The sequence below is a fragment of the Oryx dammah genome, unplaced genomic scaffold, assembly GCF_014754425.2.
Source record: "Oryx dammah isolate SB20612 unplaced genomic scaffold, SCBI_Odam_1.1 HiC_scaffold_9, whole genome shotgun sequence".
Lineage (NCBI taxonomy): Eukaryota > Metazoa > Chordata > Mammalia > Artiodactyla > Bovidae > Oryx > Oryx dammah.
In genome coordinates, this window is record NW_024070193.1 from 6,982,986 (window position 1) to 7,006,621 (window position 23,636).

The window sequence follows — 23,636 nt, forward strand, 5'->3', positions numbered from 1 at the left end:
TCTCCCAGCCTTTGTAAACCACCAAGTCTGTTCTCTGCATCTGTGAGCTCAGGGCTGTTTTTTCCCCTCCTGATTCCTCATTTAAGTGAGATGATATAGTATTTATCATTTGTAAAAACATAAACATGTATCTATTCTTTTTTAAGTTCCTCTTTCATTTGCTGCTGCTGCTGCTAAGCCGCTTCAGTCGTGTCCGACTCTGTGCGACCCCATAGATGCAGCCCACCAGGCTCCCCCGGCCCTGGGACTCTCCAGGCAAGAACACTGGAGTGGGTTGCCATTTCCTTCTCCAGTGCATGAAAGTGAAAAGTGAAAGGGAAGTCGCTCAGTCATGTCCGACTCTTCATGACCCCATGGACTGCAGCCCACTGGGCTCCCCCGTCCCTGGAATTTTCCAGGCAAGAGTACTGGACTGGGGTGCCGTTGCCTTCTCCATCCTCTCCCATCTAGGTTGTTACATAATGTTGAGCAGGATTCCCTGTGCTGGACAGCAGATCGTCCAGTTTTTTTTTTTTTTTTTTAAATAATTTTTACTCTTCAGTTGTTTTTCAGTGTTGTTAGTTTCTTCTGTACAGTTTAGTACGTGGCTACCTCAGTGGATATTCCAACCAATAATGCAGAAGGGCACGGTACCCTCTCTCCAGCATTTATTCTTTGTAGGTTTTTTTTTTTTTTTTGGCCCTTCTGAATGGTGTGAGGTGATATCTCATTGTAGTTGTAGTTTTTGCATTTCTCTATTAATTAATGATGTTAAGCATCTTTTCATGTGTCCGTTAGCCACCTCTATGTGTTTTTTGGAGAAGTGTCTATTTAGATCTTCTGCCCGTTTTGCAATGGGGCTGGCTGTTTGTTTTTAATGAGCTGCACGAGCTGTTTGTATATTTTGGAGATTAATTCCTTGTCTGTTGCTTCGTTTGCAGATATTTTCTCCCATTCCAAGGGTTGTCTTTTTGTTTACGGTGTCCTTTGCTGTGCAGAGACTTTTAAATTTACTCAGGTGCTATTTGCTTATTTTTGGTGTTATGTTTATTACTCTGGGAGGTAGGTCAAAAGATCTTCCTGTGATTTATGTCAGTGTTTTTCTCTAGCCTGTTTATGGCTAAGTAGTAGTCCATTGTGGGCTTGCCTTGTGGCTCAGCTGGGAAAGAATCCGCCTGCAGTGCAGGAGACCTGGGTTCGATCCTTGGGTTGGAGAGATCCCCTGGAGAAGGGGAAGGCTCCCCACTCCAGTATTCTGGCCTGGAGAATTCCGTGGACTGTACAGTCCATGGGGTCGCAGAGTCGGAATTGACAGAGCGCCTTTCCCTTTGAGTAGCCCCTTGCACGTGCGCCGCCTCTTCTGTGCCCGCTCATCAGTTGTTGGACATTCAGGTTGCTCCCGTGTGCTCACAGTTGTAGACAGTGCTGCTGTGAACACTGGGGCCCACGTGTCTTTCTGCATTATGCTTTTCTTAAGGTGTACGCCCAGCAGTGGGCTTGCTGGGTCATATGGTTCCGTGGCTTCCCTGGTGGTCAGATGGTAAAGAATCTGCCCGCGTGCGGGAGACCCGGTTCAGTCCTTGGGTAGGGACGATCCCCTGGGCAAGGGAATGCTACCCACTCCAGTATTCTTGCCTGGGGAATTCTACGGACAGAGGAGCCTGGTGGGCTGCAGTCCATGGGGTCACGAAGAGTGACTAACACTTTCCATTTTCACTTCACTTTCTTCACGGTATTTCTAGTTTTTTTTTAATTATTTTATCTTTTTCTGGTTGCAGTGAGTGGAGACTCTTCTCTCGTTGTGGTGCACTGGCTTCTCGCCACAGTGGCCTCTGTCGTTGTGAAGCACAAGCTCTAGACTCACAGGCTTCAGTGGTTGTGCCACGCGCTCACTAGTTGTGACTTGTGAGCCCTAGAGTGTGCAGGCTTCAGTAGTTGTGACTCACAGACCTAGAGCACAGGCTTAGTTGCCCCATGGCCTATGGAATCCTCCTGGACCAGGGATTGACTCTGTGTCCCCGGCTTTGGCAGGCAAATTCTTAACTGCTGGACCACCAGGAAAGTCCTATTTTTAGTTTTTTAATGAACCTCCATAGTGGCTGTTCATCCACATCTCTGCAAATGACCCAATTTCATTTCTTTTTATGGCTGAGTAATGTTCCACTGTGTATATGTATCTCATTCTCTTTATCCATTCATCTGTTTTTGGACATTCAAGTTGCTTCCTGGATACTGTAAACAGTGTTGCTGTGAACATTGGGGTAAATGTGTCCTTTTGAATTGTCATTTTCTCAGGGTATTTGCCCAGTAGGGGGATTTCTGGGTCATATAGTAGTTTTATTTTTAGTGTTTTAAGGAGCATCGGTACAGCTCTCCACAGTGGCTGCATCAGTTTACAGCCCCAGCAGGATGCAGGACAGTCCCCTCCTCTGCACATCCTCTCAGCATTTACTGCTTGTAGATTTTTTGGGTGATGGTCATTCAGGCTGCTGGGAGGTGACTCTTCAGTGGTCTGCGTTACTTTAATTAGGAAGGTTGTTTGTGTGCCTTTTGTTGTTGTTGTCTAGTTGCTCAGTTGTGCTCTGCTTTTTTGGGACCCTGTGACTGCAGCCCACCAGGCTTCTCTGTCCATGGGATTTCCCAGGCAAGGATATTTGAGTGGGTTGCCATTTCCTACTTCAGGGGACCTTCCTGACCCAGGGATCAAACCCATTTCTGCTGCAAGTCTCCTGCATTGCAAGCTGATTCTTCAGCACTGAGCCACGGGGGAAGTCCTATTAGGTCATCTGTCCGTTTTTTGATTGGGTAGTCTGCTTGGGTCTTCTGCCCATTTTTTGATTGGGTTGTTTTGATTTTGATTTTTTTTTTAAAGTTAATTTAGCGTTGGCCATGCTGGGTCTTCACTGCTGCAGCCAGGCTTTCTCTGGCTCCAGCAGGCGGGGACTGCCCTCTCATCCAGTACGCTGGCTCCTCATTTTGGTGGCTCCTCTTGTTGCAGAGCGTGGGCTCTAGGGTGCGTGGGCCTCAGTCGTCGTGGTGCTTGGGCTCTAGGGTGCGTGGGCCTCAGTCGTCGTGGCCTGTGGGCTCTGGAGCGTGTGGGCCTCAGTCGTCGTGGCGCGTGGGCTCTGGAGCACAGACTTAGTGGTCTGGTGCACAGCTTGGTTGCCCTGCGGCATGTGGAACCTTCCCCGACCGGGGATCAAACCTATGCCCCCTGATTTAGTAGGTGAATTCTTAACCAGTAGACCACCAGGAGCTCCACTTGTGAAGCTCCAGTACTTTGGCCACCTGATGCGAAGGACTGACTCATTGGAAAAGACCCTGACGCTGGAAAAGATTGAAGGCAGGAGGAAATGGGACAGAAGAGGATGAGATGGTTGGATGGCATCACCAACTTGATGAGTTTGAGCAAGCTCTGGGAGTTGGTGATGGCCAGGGAAGTCTGGCTTGCTGCAGTCCATGGGGTCGCAAAGAGTGGGACACGACTGAGCGACTGAACTGAACTGAGACCAGGAAGGTGCTGTTGCTTGATATTGAGCTCCAGGTGCTGTTTGTATATTTTGGAGATTATTCCCTTGTCCATTGCTTTATCTGCAGATATTTTCTCCCATTGTCTTTTTGTCTTCTTTATGGTTTCCTTTGCTGTGCAGAAGCTTTTGATTTTTATTATGTTTTTGTTTTTATTTTCATTACTCTAGAAGGTGGGTCCAAAAAGATCTTGCTGTGGTTTATGTCAAAGACGGTTTTTCTCTAAGAGTTTCGTAGTGTCCAGTTTTATATTTAGGTCTTTTATCCATTTTGAGTTTATTTTTGTGTAGGGTGTTAGGTAGTGTTCTAATTTCATTTTTTACACGTGGCTGTCCAGTTTTCCCAGCGTCGCTTACTGAAGAGACTCTTTTCTCCATTGTGTATTCTTGCTCCTTTGTCATAGGTGAGGTGACCATAAGTGTCTGGGTTCATCTCTGGGTTTCTGTCCTGCACCGTTGATCTGCATTTCTGTTTTTGTGCCGGTACCATATTGTCTTGATTAGTGTCGCTTTGTAGTACAGTTTGTAGTCTGGGAGTTCTGGTTCCTTCAGCTACCTCTTTCTTAAGATTGCTTTGGCTATTTGAGGTCTTTTGTGTTTCCATACAAATTGTAAATTTTTTTGTCCTGATTCCGTGGAAAATGCCATTGGTAATTCCATAGGGATTGCATTGGCACTGTAGATTGCTTAGGGTAGTATAGTCATTTTTCACAGTGTTAATTTTTCTGGTTCAGGAACACAGTACATTTCTCTGCTTATATCATCTTTGATTTCTTTGATCAGTGTTTCATGGTTTTCTGAGTGTAGGTCTTTTGCCTATTTAGGTAGATTTATTCCTAGGCGTTTTGTTTTTGTTGTGATGGAAAATGGCATTGTTTCCTTAATTTTCCCGTCAGGTCTTTCGTTACTGGTGTATAGGAATGCAAGAGATTTCTGTGCATTGGTCTCGTATTCTGCAACTTTACCATATTCACTGATTGGCTCGGTAGTCTGCAACTTTACAGATGCACTGATTGGCTCGGTAGTTTCCTAATGGCATCGTTAGGATTTTCTATGTATAGTAGCATGTCATCTACAAACAGTGACAGCTGTACTTTTTTTCCCTTTTATTTCATTTTCTTCTCTGATTTCTGTGTTGAGTAAGAGTGGTGACAGTGGACATCCTTGTCTTGTTCCTGCTCTTAGAGGAAATGCTTTTAGTTTTTCGCTGTTGAGAATGGTGTTCGCTTTGTGTTTGTCGTACATGGCCTTCATTATGTTGAGGTAGTTTCCCTCTATGCCCACTTTCCAGAGTTTTTTCTTTTTTAATCATAAATGCGTGTTGACTTTTCTCAGAATCTTTTTCTGCATCTGTTAAGATGATCATGTGGTTTTTATTTTTTAATTCATTAGTATGGTATATCACAGTGATTGGTATGTTGAAGACTTCTTGCATCTTTAGGATAAATCCCAATTGATCATGGTGTATGATTCTTTTAATGTGTTGTTGCCTTCTCTTTGCTAGTATTTTGTTGAGGATTTTTGCATCTGTGGTCAACAGTGATATTAGTGTGTAATTTTCTCCTTTTTCTGGTATATTTTGTCTTGTTTTGGTATTAGGGTAGTGATGGTCTTGTAGAATGAGTTTGGGAGTGCTCCTCCCTCTGCGGTTTTTGGAAAGCCTTTGAGAAGGGAAGCTGTTAGCTCTTCTCTAAGTATTTGATAGAATTTGCCTGTGAAGTCATCTAGTCCTGGACTGTTTTTGTTGGAAGGTTGTCATTCATAGTTTCAATTTCTTCCTGGTTCATTCTTGGAAGGTTGTACCTTCCCTAGAATTTGTCCATTCTGGGGGAGGTATAGTTGCTTATAGGGGTTCCCAGTTGGCAATAGTGGTAAAGAACCCGCCTGCCGATGCAGGAGACATGAGACGCAGGTTCGATCCCTGGGTCAGGAAGATCCCCTGGGGGAGGACATGGAACCCCACTCTAGTACTCTCGCCTGGAGAATCCCATGGACGAGGAGCCTGGCAGGCTGCAGTCCATGGGGTCGCAGAGTCGGGCGCGACTGAGCACAGCGTATGTAGTTGCTTGTGGTGGTCACTCACGACCTCCTGTATTTCTGTGGTGTCAGTTGTAATTTCTCCTTTTTCATTTCTAATTTTATTGATTTGAAATTCTCTTTTTTTCTTGAGTCTGACTAAAGTTTTATCAGTTTTGTTTGTCTTCTCAAGACCAACTTTTAGTTTTATTGACCTTTGCTTTTGTTTTCGTTATTTCTATTGTCTTTTCTTTGTTTCTATTCTATTTCTGTTCTATTCTTTATTTTATATTTTCTTCTCTTTATTCTATCTCATTTGTTTCTCTCTCATCATTATGTTTTTCCTGCTGACTTTGGTTTTTGTTGTTGTTGTTATTGTTCTTCCTCTAGTTGCTGTAGGTGTAAGGTTAGATTGTTTATGTAAGATTTTTCTTTTTTAAGTGTGGTTGAAGTGCTGTAAACTTGTTAGAACTGCCTTTTGCTGGCTCTCGCAGGTTTTGGGTCATTGTGTTTTCATTGTCGTTTGTCTAATGTGTTTTTTTATTTCTGCCTTCATTTCTTCAGTGATCTCTTGGTTATTTAGTAGTATATTGTTTAGCCTCCAGGTGTTTGTGTTTTTTATAGTATTTCTTTCTTTCATTGATTTCTAATCTTACAGAGTTGTGGTCTGAAAAGGTGCTTGATATAATTTCAGTTTTCTCAAACTGACCAAGGCTTGATTTGTGAGCCAAGATATGGTCTATTCTAGAATGTTCCGTATGCACTTGAGAAGAAAGTGTGTTTTGCTGCTTTCAGGTGGAATGTCCTATCGATTAAGTCTGTCTGGCCTGCAGTGTCATTTGAAACTTGGGTCTCCTTATTTTCTGTCTGGGTGATCTGTCCACTGTTGTAAGTGGCTTGTTGAAGCCCCACGCTGTTCCTGTCTTGCTGCTGAGTTCTCCTCTTACGGCTGTTAGCATTTGCCGTATGTATCGAGGTGCTCCTTTGTTGGGTTCATGTTTGTTCGTTTATTGGCTGCGCTGGGTCTTGGTTGCATCATGCGGGAGGTTTCCTTGTGACTCTCAGGCTCAGTAGTTGTGGCTTGCAGGCTTAGTTTCTGTCACGTGTGGGATCTTAGTTACCTGACGAGGCACGAACACGCATCCCCTGCGTTGCAAGGCGGATTCTTAACCACTGGACCACCAGGGAAGTCCCAAATATTTCTTCTGTTTTCTCAATCCATGCCTCCATTCTAAGATTTCGTATCATCTTTACTGTTATTAGTCTGAATTCTTTTTTAGGTAGGTTGCCTATTTCCTCTTCATTTATTTGATCTTCTAGGTTTTTTACCTGCATTTTCACCTGTAAAATTTTTTTGCCATCTGGTTTTTTTTTTTTTTGATGGGTGGGATTGTGTTCCTATCTTCTGGGTTGGGAAGATCTCCTGGAGAAGGGCAGCCCACTCCAGTATTCTTGCCTGGAGGAGCCCATGGACAGAGAAGCCTGGCGGGCTACAGTCCATAGGGTCTCAAAGAATGAAACACAGCGGAAGCGACTTAGCATGGACATGTTCCTGTCTTACTGGCTGTTTGGTCTTAGGCTTCCAGCACTGTTACCTGCAGGCTGTTGGGTAGAGTGGGGTCTTGGTGCCAAGTTCAAGACCTCAGAGAGACCTCTCTCCAATTATTCCCAGGGGTCTGAGGTTCTCTGCTAATCTAGCAGTTCAAACTTGGTGCTCCCACCACAGGAGCTTAGGCCCAACCTTAAGCACATGAATCAAGATTTTGCAAATCGCGTGGTGCAGCAAGAGAAAAAAAAGGAGCAGAACGATAATGGAGAATAAAATATAAAATTAGAAAACTAAGAGATATTTTAGAAAAAAATAAAAATATAAGTGAAACAGTAACCAGAAGGTAAAATAGAATCACAGTCAGTTCAGTTCAGTCGCTCAGTTGTGTCCGACTCTGCGACCCCATGAATCGCAGCACACCAGGCCTCCCTGTCCATCACCAACTCCTGGAGTTCACTCAGACTCACGTCCATTGAGTCGGTGATGCCATCTGGCCATCTCATCCTCTGTTGTCCCTTTCTCCTCCTGCCCCCAATCCCTCCCAGCATCAGAGTCTTTTCCAATGAGTCAACTCTTCGCATGAGGTGGCCAAAGTACTGGAGTTTCAGCTTCAGCATCATTCCTTCCAAAGAAATGCCAGGGTTGATCTTCAGAATGGACACGTTGGATCTCCTTGCAGTCCAAGGGACCCTCAAGAGTCTTCTCCAACACCACAGTTCAAAAGCATCAATTTGTCGGCGCTCAGCTTTCTTTACAGTCCAACTCTCACATCCATACATGACCACTGGAAAAACCATAGCCTTGACTAGACGGACCTTTGTTGACAAAGTAATGTCTCTGCTTTTGAATATGCTATCTAGGTTGATCATAACTTTCCTTCCAAGGAGTAAGTGTCTTTTAATTTCATGGCTGCAATCACCATCTGCAGTGATTTTGGAGCCCCAAAAAAGAAAGTCTGCCACTGTTTCCACTGTTTCCCCATCTGTTTGCCATGAAGTGATGGGACCAGATGCCATGATCTTCGTTTTCTGAATGTTGAGCTTTAAGCCAACTTTTTCACTCTCCACTTTCACTTTCCTCAAGAGGCTTTTTAGTTCCTCTTCACTTTCTGCCCTAAGGGTGATGTCATCTACATATCTGAGGTTATTGATATTTCTCCCGGCAGTCTTGATTCCAGCTTGTGCTTCTTCCAGCCCAGCATTTCTCATGATGTACTCTGCGTAGAAGTTAAACAAGCAGGGTGACAATATACAGCCTTGACGTACTCCTTTTCCTATTTGGAACCAGTCTGTTGTTCCATGTCCAGTTCTAACTGTTGCTTCCTGACCTGCATATAGGTTTCTCAAGAGGCAGGTCAGGTGGTCTGGTATGCCCATCTCTTTCAGAATTTTCCACAGTTTATGGTGATCCACACAGTCAACGGCTTTGGCATAGTCAATAAAGCAGAAATAGATGTTTTTCTGGAACTCTCTTGCTTTTTCCATGATCCAGTGGATGTTCCAATTTGATCTCTGGTTCCTCTGCCTTTTCTAAAACCAGCTTGAACATCTGGAAGTTCACGGTTCACATATTGCTGAAGTCTGGCTTGGAGAATTTTGAGCATTACTTTACTAGCATGTGAAATGAGTGCAATTGTGCAGTAGTTTGAGCATTCTTTGGCATTGCCTTTCTTTGGGATTGGAATGAAAACTGACCTTTTCCAGTCCTGTGGAAGAGGGCATCAGAGGGCAGACACACTGAAACCATAATCACAGAAAACTAGTCAATCTAATCACACTAGGACCACAGCCTTGTCTAACTCAATGAAACTAAGCCATGCCCATGGGGCCACCCAGGATGGGTGGGTCATGGTGGAGAGGTCTGATGTGGTCCACTGGAGAAGGGAATGGCAAACCACTTCAGTATTCTTGCTTTCAGAAACCCATGAACAGTATGAAAAGGCAAAATGATAGGATACTGAAAGAGGAACTCCCCAGGTCAGTAGGTGCCCAATATGCTACTGGAGATCAGTGGAGAAATAACTCCAGAATGATGGGATGGAGCCAAAGCAAAAACAATACCCAGTTGTGGATGTGAGTGGTGATAGAAGCAAGGTCCGATGCTGTAAAGAGCAATATTGCATAGGAACCTGGAATGTTAGGTCCATGAATCAAGGCACATTGGAAGTGGTCAAACAGGAGATGGGAAGAGTAAACGTCAACATTCTAGGAATCAGCGAACTAAAATGGACTGGAATGGGCTAATTTAACTCAGAATCACAGTAGCGAAAGTGAAAGAAAGTGAAGTTGCTCAGTCACGTCCAACTCTTTGCGACCCCGTGGACAGTAGCCTACCAGGCTTCTCCGTCCATGGGATTCTCCAGGCAAGAATACTGGAGTGGGTTACCATTTCCTCCTCCAGGGGAATCTTCCCAACCCAGGGATCGAACCCAGGTCTCCTGCATCGCAGGCAGACGCTTTAACCTCTGAGCCACCAGGGAAGAACTAAAAAGGCCCCAAATGGCCTTGGCTGTGGAGGGTGGAGCTTCGGTAGCGGCAGGTCTAGGCTAAGGACCTCCGTGGCAGGAAGAGACCTGGCGATGAGGGGCAGGGCTTAGACACCGGGCAGCTGGAGAGGATCCTCCGAGTGCAGAGGATCAGGCCCAGGGCCTCATCAGGCTCCCTGGGGCCCAAGTGGGCAGCGGGCTCACCTAGCTCTGCCCGGTCCTCTGAGCCCTGAGGGTCCCTCCCAGTCCACCTCTCCCCAGAGACTTTTAAGACTGCAGAAGATAACAAATCCAGCACTCAGTGGCCCAAGGCCATTCGGGGGAAAAATAATAATAATGCCACCGTTCTGTGGGATCTCTTCTTAGTACCAAGCATGTCACATGTATTCTCTCACTGACCCTCACCCATTGCTTATCAGTTTTTAATGGAGAAAGCTGAACCGGGAAGCTCAGTGGTTTGTGCAGGGACTTATGACAGTAAGCATGGAGCTGAAATTCCAATCCGGTTTGTAAGAGTTTAACACTCGTAATTTTTTCACTGTACTGCATTACTAGGATTTGAAGACATCATCCTTTGGTAGGATGGCGTAGAAATCAGTGTGTTCAGAGATTCTTGTGAGTCAAGGAAACATTGTTACTTATACCTAGGTTAAGACATAAGGGGGAAAAACTTGGTTTAATAAAATATAAGGACATTATATTAAAAATAGTTTTTAAAAAGTTTTATCACTTAGAAACTCAGACACCAGGTGTCAAATTCAATTGAGGGAAACATGTCCTTGCTTTCTGCCAGGAAGATGAAGTGTGTGTTCGGCCAGAAGTTAGTGTGGAGGTTATTTCGTTCTAGGAGGGGTTTGATTAGTTTTGTCTTGCTGCTGTACCAAATTGCTGTAAATTTAGAAACTTGAAACTATGCAAGTATATTATCTTTTAGAAGTCCAGTGCGAGTCTCAGTGGACCAAAGTCAAGTGTTTCATGGTGGAGACTTTGGGGAGGAATTCACTTACAAGCTCATTCAGGGTGTTGCCTGCATTTGCTTTCTTGTAGTTGTTGGATGAGGTTCGTTTTTTCTTGCTGGCTGTCAGCCTGAGATCACCTTAAGCTTTTAGAGGTCACTCTCCTCTCCCTGCATGTGACCTCAACATCTCAGGAATCAGTGACAGTTTGTCAAATCTTTCTCATGGTTGAAACCCCTCCTCCCTGCTTCTGTCCCTCCTCTCCGACAGACTTTTGCTTCGTTGTCTTTTGCTTTTGCCTTCTGCCCATCCCAGCAATCCAAGATAATTTCCTCCCCCCGCCTTTTTTTTGCCACAGGGCACAGCATGTGTATCTTCTTTGACTGGGGATCAAACCCACAGCCCTGGAGTAGACGTGTGCAACCTTAATCACTGGACCCACACCAGGGAAGTCCGATAATCTCCCTTCAGTCCAGTTGACTAGTAACCTTGATTCCATCTGCGGGGCACTACCTAGATTGAATAATTAGGAGTGGGAATCTTAGGCAGTGATCTTTAGAATTCTGCCTGCCACAGTCATTTCTGCAGTAAAACTCCTTAATTTTCAGCATATTCTGTCTGCAGTTGAACTGTTCACATTTTTTAAATAGTTATGCAGAGTAAAAGTGGTTCCTAAAATAAGTAGCAGTGTTGTAACCAGCATCTTATGCTGTCTTTCAAAAGCTGACTAAAAAAGCTATACTGAAAGCTTTTTTCTTATTATAGATTCATAATCTTTACAAATAAATGGAGAAAGACATTCATTCATAATTCTTAGTTTTTTAATTTTTGTAAATTTCAGAACCTATGTCTTTGATGAATCAGACCTCTGATGTAGTGTTGATGTTTTGGTTGAGGATTTACCCCTGATATGCTATTCTGGTTTCTTGCTTTGGAATGTAACTTTTTCTTGGATTGGTTTTTGTCATATTCTGATTTGAAGAATGCATTTCTTGTAAACGTGCAGATTTACATTGGTGTTTTCAGACATTTGGTGTATGTGCTTGGCTGAGGAGCCAATGGGGTGATGGCCCACCGGCGGGGACGGCGGGGGACCAGCTATCCGAGGCCAACCGAGGCGGCCGCGGCGCTGCCGTATCGTTCCGCCTGGGCGGGATTCTTACTTAGAGGCGTTCAGTCATAATCCCACAGACGGTAGCTTCACCCCATCATATTCTGATTTGAAGAATGCATTTCTTGTAAATGTGCAGATTTACATTGGTGTGAATTCCATCCAGATGTATTAGAAAATAATTAGGTCTTTAAAAAGCTTGGAATTATGAGAAAGGCAGATTTGTCACTAATTCTGGGGCCAAAAAACCTAGGTATTCTTACTTTTTAGAATACTGTTACTGGAATAAGCTTATCTAATTAGAAATATGTGGTAAAACTAGTAGCTTCATACAGTTGGGAAGCGATATGAGTTAAGCTATAGCTAGGGCTTTCCCGGTGGCTCAGTGGTAAAGAGCCCGCCTGCCAGTGGAGAAGATGTGAGTTTGATCCTTGAGTTGGGAAGATCCCTGGAGAAGGAAATGGCAACCCACTGCAGTATTCTTGCCTGGGAAATCCCATGGACAGAGGAACCTGCCTGACGGTCTGCAGCTTATGGTGTTGCAAAAGGGTCAGAGATGGCTTAGTGACTAAACAACAAAAGCAACGATATAGGTGATACGTTGGTGTTCATGTGTGCCAGTTATATATGTTCAGATAGAATAGATTTCAATTGAGGGGCTCCTCTGGTGGTCCAGTGAGCTTCCAAAGCAGGGGCCACAGATTCAGTCTCTGGGCAGGGATCTAAGATCTCACATGCTCTATGCCCTCCTCCCCCCAAAATAGAATGTTTTAAAATTGAGATATAAATTGATTTCAGTATCTTCCTAACAAAAGTAAATTGCTTAAAGATTGTACATTGGCAAAGGTATCAATGCCTTCTGTTGTATTTCCTAAAATGTGGATTGATTGCCCTTTAGGGTCCTGTGTTTAGGACCCTATAATGAAAACTTGCAACTTTTCTCTCTTCTCCTTTAAAGAATGTTTCTGTTAATGACAGAAAGTTATTATACCCGAGTTAGCCCTCTTATGCTTAGCCAAATTGCTTAATAGATGCTTCTTTAACGCTCACTGTTCTGTGAGTGCGTTCAGCTGTACCGTTGTTTCATATCCCACATATGAGCAAACCGTATGATGTCTGTATTTCTCTGGGTCCATCTGCGTTGCTGCACACGCCATGATCTCCTCCCTTTTCCTGGCTGGGTAGTAGTTCCATTGTGTTTATTGCCACGTTTTCTTTATCCATTTTTCTGTCTGTGGATGTTTAGGTGTTGCCTTGGCTTAGTTGTGAGTGCTGCTGCAGTAAATACAGAGCTGCGTTGACAAAGGGTGTCATAGTGCACACTCTTAATTTTTTTTTTTTTAAGTGGAGTATGATTGCTTTACACTGTTGTGCTAGTTTCTGCTGTAGGACAGCATGAATCAGCTCTGTGTGTGCGTAGCTCGCCTCCCTCCCCCCACCCCTCTAGGTCGTCTGTGGCGCCGGGCTGGGCCCCTGTGCTGCACAGCAGCTTCCACTAGTTGCCCGTCTTACACGCTAGTGTGTATGTGCCAGGCTGCCCCCTCAGTTCACCCCACCCCCTGCTTCCTTTCCATGGCCGCGTCTGTTCTGTGTCTGCATCTCTGTTCTTGCCCTGCAAATAGGTCCATCAGTACCGTTTTTCTACATCCTGTATGTACATGTTCGTATACGGTATTTGTCTCTTTCTGAGTCACTTCACTTTGTACGCTAGAGTCTAGCTTCATCCCCGTCACTGTAAATGACCCGCTTTTCTTTTCGCGGCTAAGTAATATCCTGTTGTATATGTGTGCTGCGTCTTCTTTCTCCGTTCATCTCAGTGGACATGCAGGTTGCTCTCACGTTCTGGCTGTTGCAGATTGTGCTTCAGTGAACATCGGGAGTGCGTGTGTCTCTCTGCATTATGGTTTGCTCAGGGTGTATATATGCCCAGTGATGGGACTGCTGGGTCACAGGGTAGTTCTGTTTTTAGTTGTACAAGGAGCCTCTATACTGTTCTCCATAGCGGTTATATCAGTGTACATTCCCACCAGCAGTGCAAGAGGGTTCCTTTTTCTCCACCCTCTCTTCAGCTTTTATTGTTTCTAGATTTTTTTGGTGATGGCCATTCTGACTGGTGTGAAGTGGTACCTCGTTGTAGTTTTGATTTGCATTTCTTTAATAATGAGCAATGTTGAGCATCTTTTCATGTGTGTCTTCTTTGAAGAAATGTCTGTTTAGGTCTTTACCCATTTTTTTGATTGGGTTGTTTGTTTCTGTTAAGCATCATGAGCTGTTTGTAAATTTTAGAGACTAATCCCTTGACAGTCAAATGATTTGAAAATACTTTCTCCCAATCTGTGGGTTGTCTTTTCATTTGGTTTATTGTTTCCTTTGCTGTTCAAAAGCTTTTGAATTTAAGTGGATCCCATTTGTTTATTTTTGTTTTTAATTTCCATATTCTGGAAGTTGCATTGAAAAAGACACTGCTGTGACTTCTGACGTGGAGTGTTCTGCCTGTATTTTCCTCCAGGCTTCCCAGGTGGCACTGGTGTAAGAACCCGACTGCCAGTGCAGGAGACACGGGTTCGATCCCCGGTGGGAAAGATGCCCTGGAGGAGGAAATGACCCCCTCCTGCAGTGTTGTTGCCTGGGAAATCCCATGGACAGAGGAGCCTGGCGGGCTGTAGTTCATAGGGTCACACAGAGTCAGACACAGCTGAAGCAGCTTAGCATGCAGGCGTTTACAGTGTCCAGTCTCACATTTAGACCTTTAGTCCATTTTGAGCTTTTTTTTGAGTGTATGGTGTTAAGGAATGATCTAATTTCTTTTTTTTTTTTTTAACATGTAGCTGTCCAGTTTTCCCATTACCATTTGTTGAAGAGACTTGATTGTTTTTCTTTTTAAATATTGAGCTGTTTATATATTTTAAGAATTTGTCCCCTGTTGCTTAAATCATTTGCATATATTTTCTCCCAGTCCTTAGGTTGTCTTTTCATTTTGTTTATGGTTTCCCTTGCTATGCAAAAGTTTTTAAGTTTATTTGATCCCATTTGTTTATTTTTGTTTTAATCCCCTTGCCCTTAACTACCAGTCTCCCTACCCTACCTTTAGTCTAAAAAATTTATTTATTTTAAAGAAAGATGAATATTTTTAATGATAAAAGGTGCAATTCACAGAGAAGATAGACATCATAAACCATTAGACACTTAACAACAAAGAAACAGATACATAAAGCAAAAATCAGAAGTATAGGGAAAAGAAAAAATATATAATCAGAGTGAGACATACATTTCTCTGAGGATATTTTTTATCAAATTCAGAAAAAATAAGAATAGGAACATCTTGAGTGATGTGATTAATATAATAGATTTATATTTAATTTATATTAATCTTATATCCTGCACAAATGTATTTAAAATTTTGTATCTCATACATTGTTAGTGGATATCCATAGGACATTTAAAAAAACTGGCAAAAAGGTAAACATGACTGAATTTCAAAAAGTAGAATTCTTTTTATGTTTATGATTCAGTTATATGTATGTTATTTTTGAAATTATTTTCCATTGTAGATTGTTACAAGATATTGACTGTAGTTCCCTGTGCTATGCTTGTTGCATATCTATTTTTCTAAATTAGAAATCTAACTTCTATTCATACTAAGTCAAACAAGTGGAATCAGTATATCAAATGTTTTACTTAGGCAAAAATTCATAAGTTTTCTAAAATACATGTATTATGCATATTATTTCTATATATATGTGTTTCTGTTACACTTGTTAAGAGCTTGAGAAAGAACATCAGAAACAAGAAAAGAGATGGAGTAACTGGAAAACATGAACTAAATGAAATGGGAGTACTGAGTATGAAATAGAAAAAGTGAAACAAACTAGATAGAAGCAAAAGACCCTCATATAGTCGTGTTGTTTTTAAACATGACTGCTCATTAGAAACACATCTGGAGCTCTGGCAAAAAAAAAAAAAAAAAACACAGGAATACCTGTTTTGTATTTTTCAAAAACTTTCAAGATAATTCTCATATGCATCTGGAATTTAGGAAGTGAGTGTAGGTTTTTCTGTTAGATGGTAGCTTTGATGGAATAGAATTCTATTATTTTTCTGTTGACCAATCATAATAAAATGGTATTAAGTGAGTAATAGTTACATAATCATAACAGCAAAAGATTTTTATCAGTTTTCACAATCAATAGCCAGACAAAAAATACAAGATAATTACCGTTGCAAGCCATAATGGGAACATAATCAACTTAACAATATAAAATAATGACATATAGTTGGAGGGGTTGGCAGAGTGGTGTGGTAAGTGGGAGTGCACACACGACATGTTTTCATCTGCCCAGTCAGCCCATGTCTTTTGGTGGGCTCCGTTAATCCATTTACATTTAAGGTAATTATTGATATGTAAAAGGCTTCCCTGGTGGCTCAGATGGTAAAGCATCTGCCTGCAATGCGGGGAAACCCGGGTTCGATTCCTGGGTCGGGAAGATCCCCTGGAGAAGGAAATGGCAATCCACTCCAGCACTCTTGCCTGGAAAATCCCATGGATGGAGGAGCCTGATAGGCTGCAGTCCATGGGGTCACAAAGAGTCGGACACGACTGAGCGACTTTACATGATCTTATTACCATTTTCTTAAGTTTTGGGTAGGTCTTTTCCTTGTGTTTCCTTTAGCATTTGTTGTAAAGCTGGTTTGGTGGAGCTAAATTCTCTTAACTTTGGCTTGTCTGGAAAACTTTTGATTTCAGCTCTGAAGGAGAGTCTTACTGGGTAGAGTATTCTTGGTTGTAGGGTCCTCCCTTTCATCATTTTAATTATATGGTGAAAGAAAGCGAAAGTGAAGTCGTTCAGTCATGTTCAACTCTTTGCGACCCCATGGAGAGTATAGCCTACCAGGCTCCTCTGTCAAGGGGATTTTCCAGGCAAGAATACTGGAGTGGGTTGCCATTTCCTTCTCCAGGAGATCTTCCCGACCCAGGGATTGAACCCGGCTCTCTCACATTGCAGGCAGACGCTTTACCATCTAAGCCACCAGGGAAGTAATTATATGATACCATTCCTTTTTGACTTGTAGAGTTTCTGTTGATAAATCAGCTCATAGCCTGATGGCAGTTCCCTTCTTTTTTGGGGGTTTTTTTTTTGGTCATTTTTCCTTTGTTGCTTTTAATGTTTTATCTGTCTTCAACTTTTGTCAGTTTCATTACTGTGTGTCCCTCTGTGTTCCTCCTTGGGTTTATCCTGCTCGATACTCTCTGTGCTTCCTGGACTTGGTTGACTATTTCCTTTCCCATGTTAGGGAAGTTTTCAGCGATAAACTCTTCAAATATTTTCTCAGGTCCTTTCTCTCTCTCTCCTCCTTCTGGGACCACTGTAATGTTGATGTGTTTAATGTTGTTCCCAGAGGTCTCTGAGGCTGTCTTCATTTCTTTTCACTCTTTTTTTTTTTTTTCAATATTCTGTTCTGTGGCCGTGATTTCCACCATTCTGCCCCCCAGGTCATTTATCTGTCCTTCTGCCTCAGTTATTCTGCTGTGGGCTCCTTCTAGTGTATTATTCATCTGTTTGTTCTTTAGTTCTTATAGGTCTTTAGTAAACATTTCTTGAATCTTCTCCATTGTTTGCCCTAGACCCTGAATCATCTTCACTGTCATTACTCTGAATTCTTTTTCAGGAATGTTGCCTATCTCCACTTCATTTGGTTGTTTTACTGCGGTTTTATCTTGTCCCTTCATCTGGGAAATAACTTCCTGCTTTTTCATGCTGATTACTTCCCCGGTGGCTCAGAAGCTGAAGCGTCTGCCTATAAAGCGGGAGACCTGGGTTCAATCCCTGGGTTGGGAACATCTCCTGGAGAAGGAAATGGCAACCCACTCCAGTATTCTTGCCTGGAAAATCCCATGGACAGAGGAACCTGGTAGGCTATAGTCCATGGGGTTGCAAAGAGTCGGACACGACTGAGCGACATTTACTTACTTACTAATGTGCTTTTGTTTTAGTTGCTGTAGGATTGTGGTTTTTCTTGCTTCTGTCTGCCCTCTGATGTTGGAGGCTAAGAGGCTTATGTAAGCTTCCTGATGGGACTGGTGGTGGGAAAAACTGGGTTTTGCTCTGGAGGGCAGGGCCTTGTGCAGTAAAGCTCTAATCCAGTTATCTGCTGAGGGGTGGGGTTGCATGCCCTCCCTGGTAGTTGTTTGGCCTGAGGTGGCCCAGCCCTGGTGTCTGCAGTCTCTGTGGCAGGGTTAATGGTGACCTCCAAGAGGGCTTACACCAAGGGGCCCTTCCGGGCCTGCTGCTGCTGTGCCCCGTCCTGTGGGGAGCCCCTGCGGACCTGCCCCCACTGGAGACCCTCCAACACTAGCAGGTGGTTTCGGTTCAGACTCCTGTGGGGTCTCCACTTCTTTCCTCTGAGTTTTGGTGCACACACGGTTTTGTTTGTGCCCTCCAAGACTGGAGTCCATGTGGAAGTCCCGTGGAAGTCTTGTAATCAAATCCTGCTGGCCTCAGGGTTGCATTCCCTGGGGACTCCCAGGCCGGGAAGCCTGACATGGGGTTCTGAGCCTTCACAGCAGTGGGGAAACTTCTTTGGTATTGTTCTCCAGTTTGTAGGTCGCCCACCCAGCGGGTATGGGATTTGATTTTATCGTGATTGTGCCCCTCCTGCTGTCTTGCTGTGGTTTTTCCTTTGTCTTTGGCCATGGAGTATCGTTTTTGGTAGGTTCCAGCATCCTCCTGTTGATGGTTGTTCAACAGATGGTTGTGATTTTGGTGTTCTCGCAGGATGAGATGAACGCGTGTCCTTCTGCTCTGCCTTCTTGAACTGGAGGCCCCTTTATTTTCTTTGGAGTTCAGATCACCATCTGAAATCACTGAATCACTTCCATGTGTATTCTCTTTCCCATTGCCGTGTAAGCTCTGTGATCCGGGGACTTCGTACCTCTAGGACCTAACACGGCCAGGCATGAGGTAACGCTCCTAACTTGGCCAGCTTTACACAGTTCAGTTCAGTCGCTCAGTCGTGTCCGACTCTTTGCAACGCCATGAATCGCAGCACACCAGGCCTCCCTGTCCATCACCAGCTCCCGGAGTTCACCCAGACTCAGGTCCATCGAGTCCGTGATGCCATCCAGCCATCTGATCCTCTGTCATCCCCTTCTCCTCTTGCCCCCAATCCCTCCCAGCATCAGAGTCTTTTCCAATGAGTCAACTCTTCACATGAGGTGGCCAAAGTACTGGAGTTTCAGCTTTAGCATCATTCCTTCCAAAGAACACCCAGGACTGATCTCCTTTAGATTGGACTGGTTGGATCTCCTTGCAGTCCAAGGGACTCTCAAGAGTAATGAGCAAAATTGGGGCTAATTACATCTGATGATGTCCTTGTGTATGTAGAGTCTTATGTTGTTGGAAAAGAGTGTTTGCTATGACCAGTGTGTTTTCTTGGCAAAACTCTGCTAACCTTTGCCCTTCTTCATTTTATACTCCCAACTTTTTGAGGCCATAGTTTATTATTATCTGTCTTAATAATATTATAATAAACCCAATGGGCTTCCCAGGTGCCAGTGCAGGAGACACAAGAGATACAGGTTCAGTCCCTGTATTGGGAAAATCCCATGGAGAAGGAAATGGCAACCCACTCCAGTATTCTTGCTTGAAGATCCCATGGGCAAAGGAGCCTGGCAGGCTACAGTCCATGGGGTCGCAAAGAGTCGGACGTGATTAATACACACACCACCTTAACAACAGCCTCAATCTCCATTGTTTTAGTGCATGCAAATCTTGGTTTTCATTGTGTTGTTTTTGTTGATGGTTATTTCCTGAACCATGCTCAGTTGCTTGCTGAAGTTAACCAGTTTCTCTCTTGAAGATCCAACTGTTCGTTTTTGTTGAACTCATATTAAAAAGTTGCATACATTTTGAGTACTCTTTCCCAACCCTGATTTTACCCTATTTTTTATTTTGCAGAGTGTCTTTCTTCCCCCTAAGAACATTATAGGTGGCATTCTAACAAAATACCAAAATGTTAAAGTTTATTTTAAGCGATTTCCTGGAAACGTGTTTCTTAGTATTTTTGGCTAACACGTCTTGGTTACTGTGTATCAAGTGTTCTGAGCCTCTGTCAATGGTTAGCTCTTTCCATCCTCACAGCAGTGCTATTTCACGAGTCTGGTGGTGTCCTTATTTTGCGGATAAGGGAACTGAAGAACAGAGAGGATAAGGAGCGTGCCCAAGTTCACACAGCACAGTGAGTCTGGTCCCGTAGGCCGTGCTCCCGACTGCTGTGCTGCATTCCCTCTGCAGCTGCTGACTCGAAATCAGATTCTAGTGTGATCGTCTTCTGTAAGTCACAGTGCTGTCAGAGCCGATCAGAACCGTGTCAGCCTTAAGTTAAGTCAGAAGAGTTGCAGTGAACACAGACGAACCGCATGACAGCTTTATCTGTTCAAAGGCTGGGGAAATGATGCCAAGTGGAACTACATTGTTGCAGTAGGTTTTGGGGAAGTGTTGATGTTATTTCCTTCAGTTTATGGTTTTGAACTTCTTCTTAGGCACATCACCCCTGAAAAATTTTATGTGGAAGCTTGTGATGACGGAGCAGATGATGTACTTATCATCGACCGCGTGTCCACAGAAGTTACGCTCTCAGGTATGTCACGGCCAGGGTTATAAGCGTCCTGAAAGATGTTACAGCTCAGTTGCTGTAGTAGTTAAACTGACGAGATCTGTGTCAGTGTTTGGATGTCTGAGTGCCTTCTTAGAAAAAATTTAATTCTTACTACCTCATTTGATTTTTGTGCCTTGATTTTATGCTTTTTCTTGAAATTTTTAGCATTTTACTGTTCATAAAGATTTAAAAACTTAATTATTTCTTTATTTGTTCTCTCAACGGTACTATAACAGGATTGATTTTGTTGATGTTAATGTTCCTCTCTAACTATAAAATTTAAAGTATTAGAGTGTGAGAAAGTTGTTTTAGCATAAAGTGTGGAATTTTAACAACCGCTTTGTTTTTGAAAATATTCATGACTATGAGGATAATTTAATAAATGAAAACTTTTTATCACTAAAACTTATGTTTTAGGCAGAATGGTTTTCCTAACCTTTATCTAATCTGTCTGTATTTTGGTTTTGCTTCTCTGGGGTGTGAAAAACAACTTGTTGTTAAATTGTGTGGAACACTGATTTCTGACTAGATTAATGTGAAATAATTTCAGTGACAAATCAACGTGCCATGTGAGAATCACATTTAGAATGTCGTATGTCACTTATTTAAAAATTCATCTCTAGACAGAACTCTTTATTATTTTTTTCTGAAGCACAGTATTTGGGTGACCATAGGGTAGGCATTCAGTAAATAGTAACTCTCCTTGGAATGGATAAAGTGAAACATGAAGATATTTTGCGTAGGATATGAAAGTGTAAGAAAGTTGGGTCTAAGTCTGTTTTCTTGGGTATCTGCTTGTTCTCGTTAAGTACTGTATATAACTTCGTTTGACCAAATGGAGTGACGGCTGTTTTAGTTTGGTGATGCGGCCTTTCCTGTGACTTGCCTGGTGGCTGCTCTCTCAGAATGGCTGACTGCTTTTATCACACTGTTAGTTTACTTCTAAACTTTAGTCCCCAAACTTCTTTATACCACATTGATACAACCTCGTGTCTTATAAAAGCTTCAGTGTAGATGTATTTTCAATTACTCTTTTGACCTGTCAGTGACATTTTATTTGTAAGTAGAGATTGCTGACCCATTTGAGTGGACAGTGCTAAAGGTCTTAAATAGTGTGGATGTAAAAATGTTAGTGGTCAGCAGTAGACACATGAAAAGATGCTGACCTTAAGCCAGTGATGATGAGAGCCTGTTGATCCCAGTTTCTCTGCCAGTTTCCTTTTACCACTGGGAATGCAGACCATTGCCACAGAAAGAGGAGTTTTTTTTTTTTTTTTTTTCCTTCCATGAAAAATTATCATAGTCCTAGGAATTATCACCCCTGTGGCTCAGATGGTAAAGCATTTGCCTGCCATGCAGGAGACCTGGGTTCAATCCTTAGGTCAGGAAGATTCCCCTGGAAAAGGGAATGACTACCCACCCTAGTATTCTGGCTTGGAGAATTCCACAGACAGAGAGGAGCGTGGGCTATAGTCCGTGGGGCCACAGAGAGTCGGACACGACTGAGTGACTGACACTTTTACTTCCCTTGCTGTTACACTCTAGTTACTATAACTTAACAGCTCTATCAATAGTACATTTATCAGTTATCTCAATATGTTCAGAGTTTTCTCTGAGCTTTTTACTGCACTGGTATTCCCATTTTTCATGGTAGTTAGTTATGGCATAGCATTACTAAGTAAACTGAATTATTGAGAGAAAAGTAAATTTTAGAATTACAGGACTGCCGTAAAGAAACAAGACAGCAGTGTTTCAGAATGGATGCTAATTAAAATGTGACTGAAAGAAACAGTCTATAGCCATGTAAACTTGGAAAACTTTGAATGAAACCACGGAGCAGCTTTCTTTTACTGTAGGCCTTCTCAGAGCCTTTAATCTCCCACTGTACATTGTGACTCAGGAAGCAGAGTTACTATGGATGTAGCAAAACACTCTTCTTTGACTGGGAGACCCTACTTTCCCTCCTCTCTGCCATTATTCCCTAAACTAGAGTTCTACAAAATATGTTTTGTGTAGCACATTGGCTTAAAGTTTAACAGTTGTGAAATGAACCTTGAATCTAAGGTTCTCTTCATTCATGAGGGCATTTCTGATAAATCACAGCTGATGATGTGGCCTCCCTGGGTGCTTGTGTCAGCTCTTAGTCACCAGGAGGAGGCTTCTCCTGCCTCCTTCCCCCCTTGGCTCTTTGCCCCCACTTCCCACATTCTTAGACAGGAACACCGGAGTCCTGTTTTACATTCCATTTGTTGCATGTTGAAATTAAAATCTCATCTCAACCTCCATTTACTTTCTAAATCTCTTAAAGGGATAGATTTGGTTTCTGACAAGAGGCTGAATAAGTTATTTGAAAATTGCCGTTGGAAATAATCCATACTTTACATAGTGAGGTTGCTGAAGCATGTTACTTTTGGCACCATATTCTAGACCAGGCAGAGACCTTTGTGATGGGACATGGACATCTTTGTTGTATATTCTGCCAAAATGGAGGTCTAGCATTAATGAAGGAATATCGCTTTCTTAGAACAAAGCATGCACATTGATTTAGTTGAAGTAACCATTGAGATGAAAGTAAATTTCTCTTTCTGTTGCTGAGCTTTTTCTCAATGAGTTTTCTTTTTTCCTTTACTTTTTTCTTTAAAGTCAAGAAAGATATTCCTCCTTCAGCAGTCACGAGACCAATATTTGGTATACTGGGCACAATCCATCTGGTGGCAGGTAAGAAAAATGAGCTAAAGTGGGGGAAAACGGTAATTAAATCGACCCTCCCAGAGTATAAAGATGAAGGCACACTTTATATCTTACTTGAAGCAATGAATCTGTAGTTTAGGTATTTGTACTTAATTTCTAGAAGTAATATACCTCTAGTAGCAAGTGGTTACATTTATAAGGCTGAGGTTCTTTTTTTTTTTTTTTTTAAGTTTTGATTTTGGTTTTATTCAACTGGAGTTGAAATCTCTAGTCTGCTAGAGATTTTTCATAAATTTTGAGAGTATTTACACAAAAATTTTAATGCATTGATGAACCAGAGTATTCTATACCTTCAGCTCCTTACTGGGGTTGATTATGACATAGAGCATGTTAGAGAATGTTACCTGGTTCTAGTTATTAGAAGAGTCATTTTTCGAATTTAAATCTTATTTCATACTTTTAAAAAGTTCCTATTGTTTCAGGCATATAGTTATATGCTGAATATAACTGAATGCTGTTATATCTGTAAAATGGTGAATGCTGTCATAAGAGATGCAGGTCCCTTTTGTCCTGCAGTTTACAGTCAAGTGAGAGAGGCATTTAAATGGTAAGTTACGACAGTACAGTGTGAATAGTTCTAGCAGAGAGGTATACCTAGGAAAACTTC

At 42.6% G+C, this 23,636-nt stretch overlaps 1 protein-coding gene and 1 non-coding gene across 3 annotated transcripts in view; one reads left to right on the plus strand and one right to left on the minus strand.

The window, feature by feature from the left end:
- Window positions 1–23,636, plus strand: part of SACM1L (SAC1 like phosphatidylinositide phosphatase) — a 71,344-nt gene that overhangs the window by 12,850 nt on the left and 34,858 nt on the right. Inside the window, exons 2-3 of one of the 2 annotated variants that reach the window (XM_040246789.1) lie at window positions 20,163–20,260; window positions 22,922–22,996. In XM_040246789.1, coding sequence (XP_040102723.1) covers window positions 20,163–20,260; window positions 22,922–22,996 — 173 coding nt within the window. Of the gene's footprint in view, window positions 1–20,162; window positions 20,261–22,921; window positions 22,997–23,636 lie in introns of those variants that run through there. The other variant, XM_040246790.1, reaches the window with a different exon arrangement.
- Window positions 9,479–9,550, minus strand: TRNAR-GCG. Its single transcript has one exon. It is a non-coding gene; the product is annotated as a tRNA-Arg (tRNA).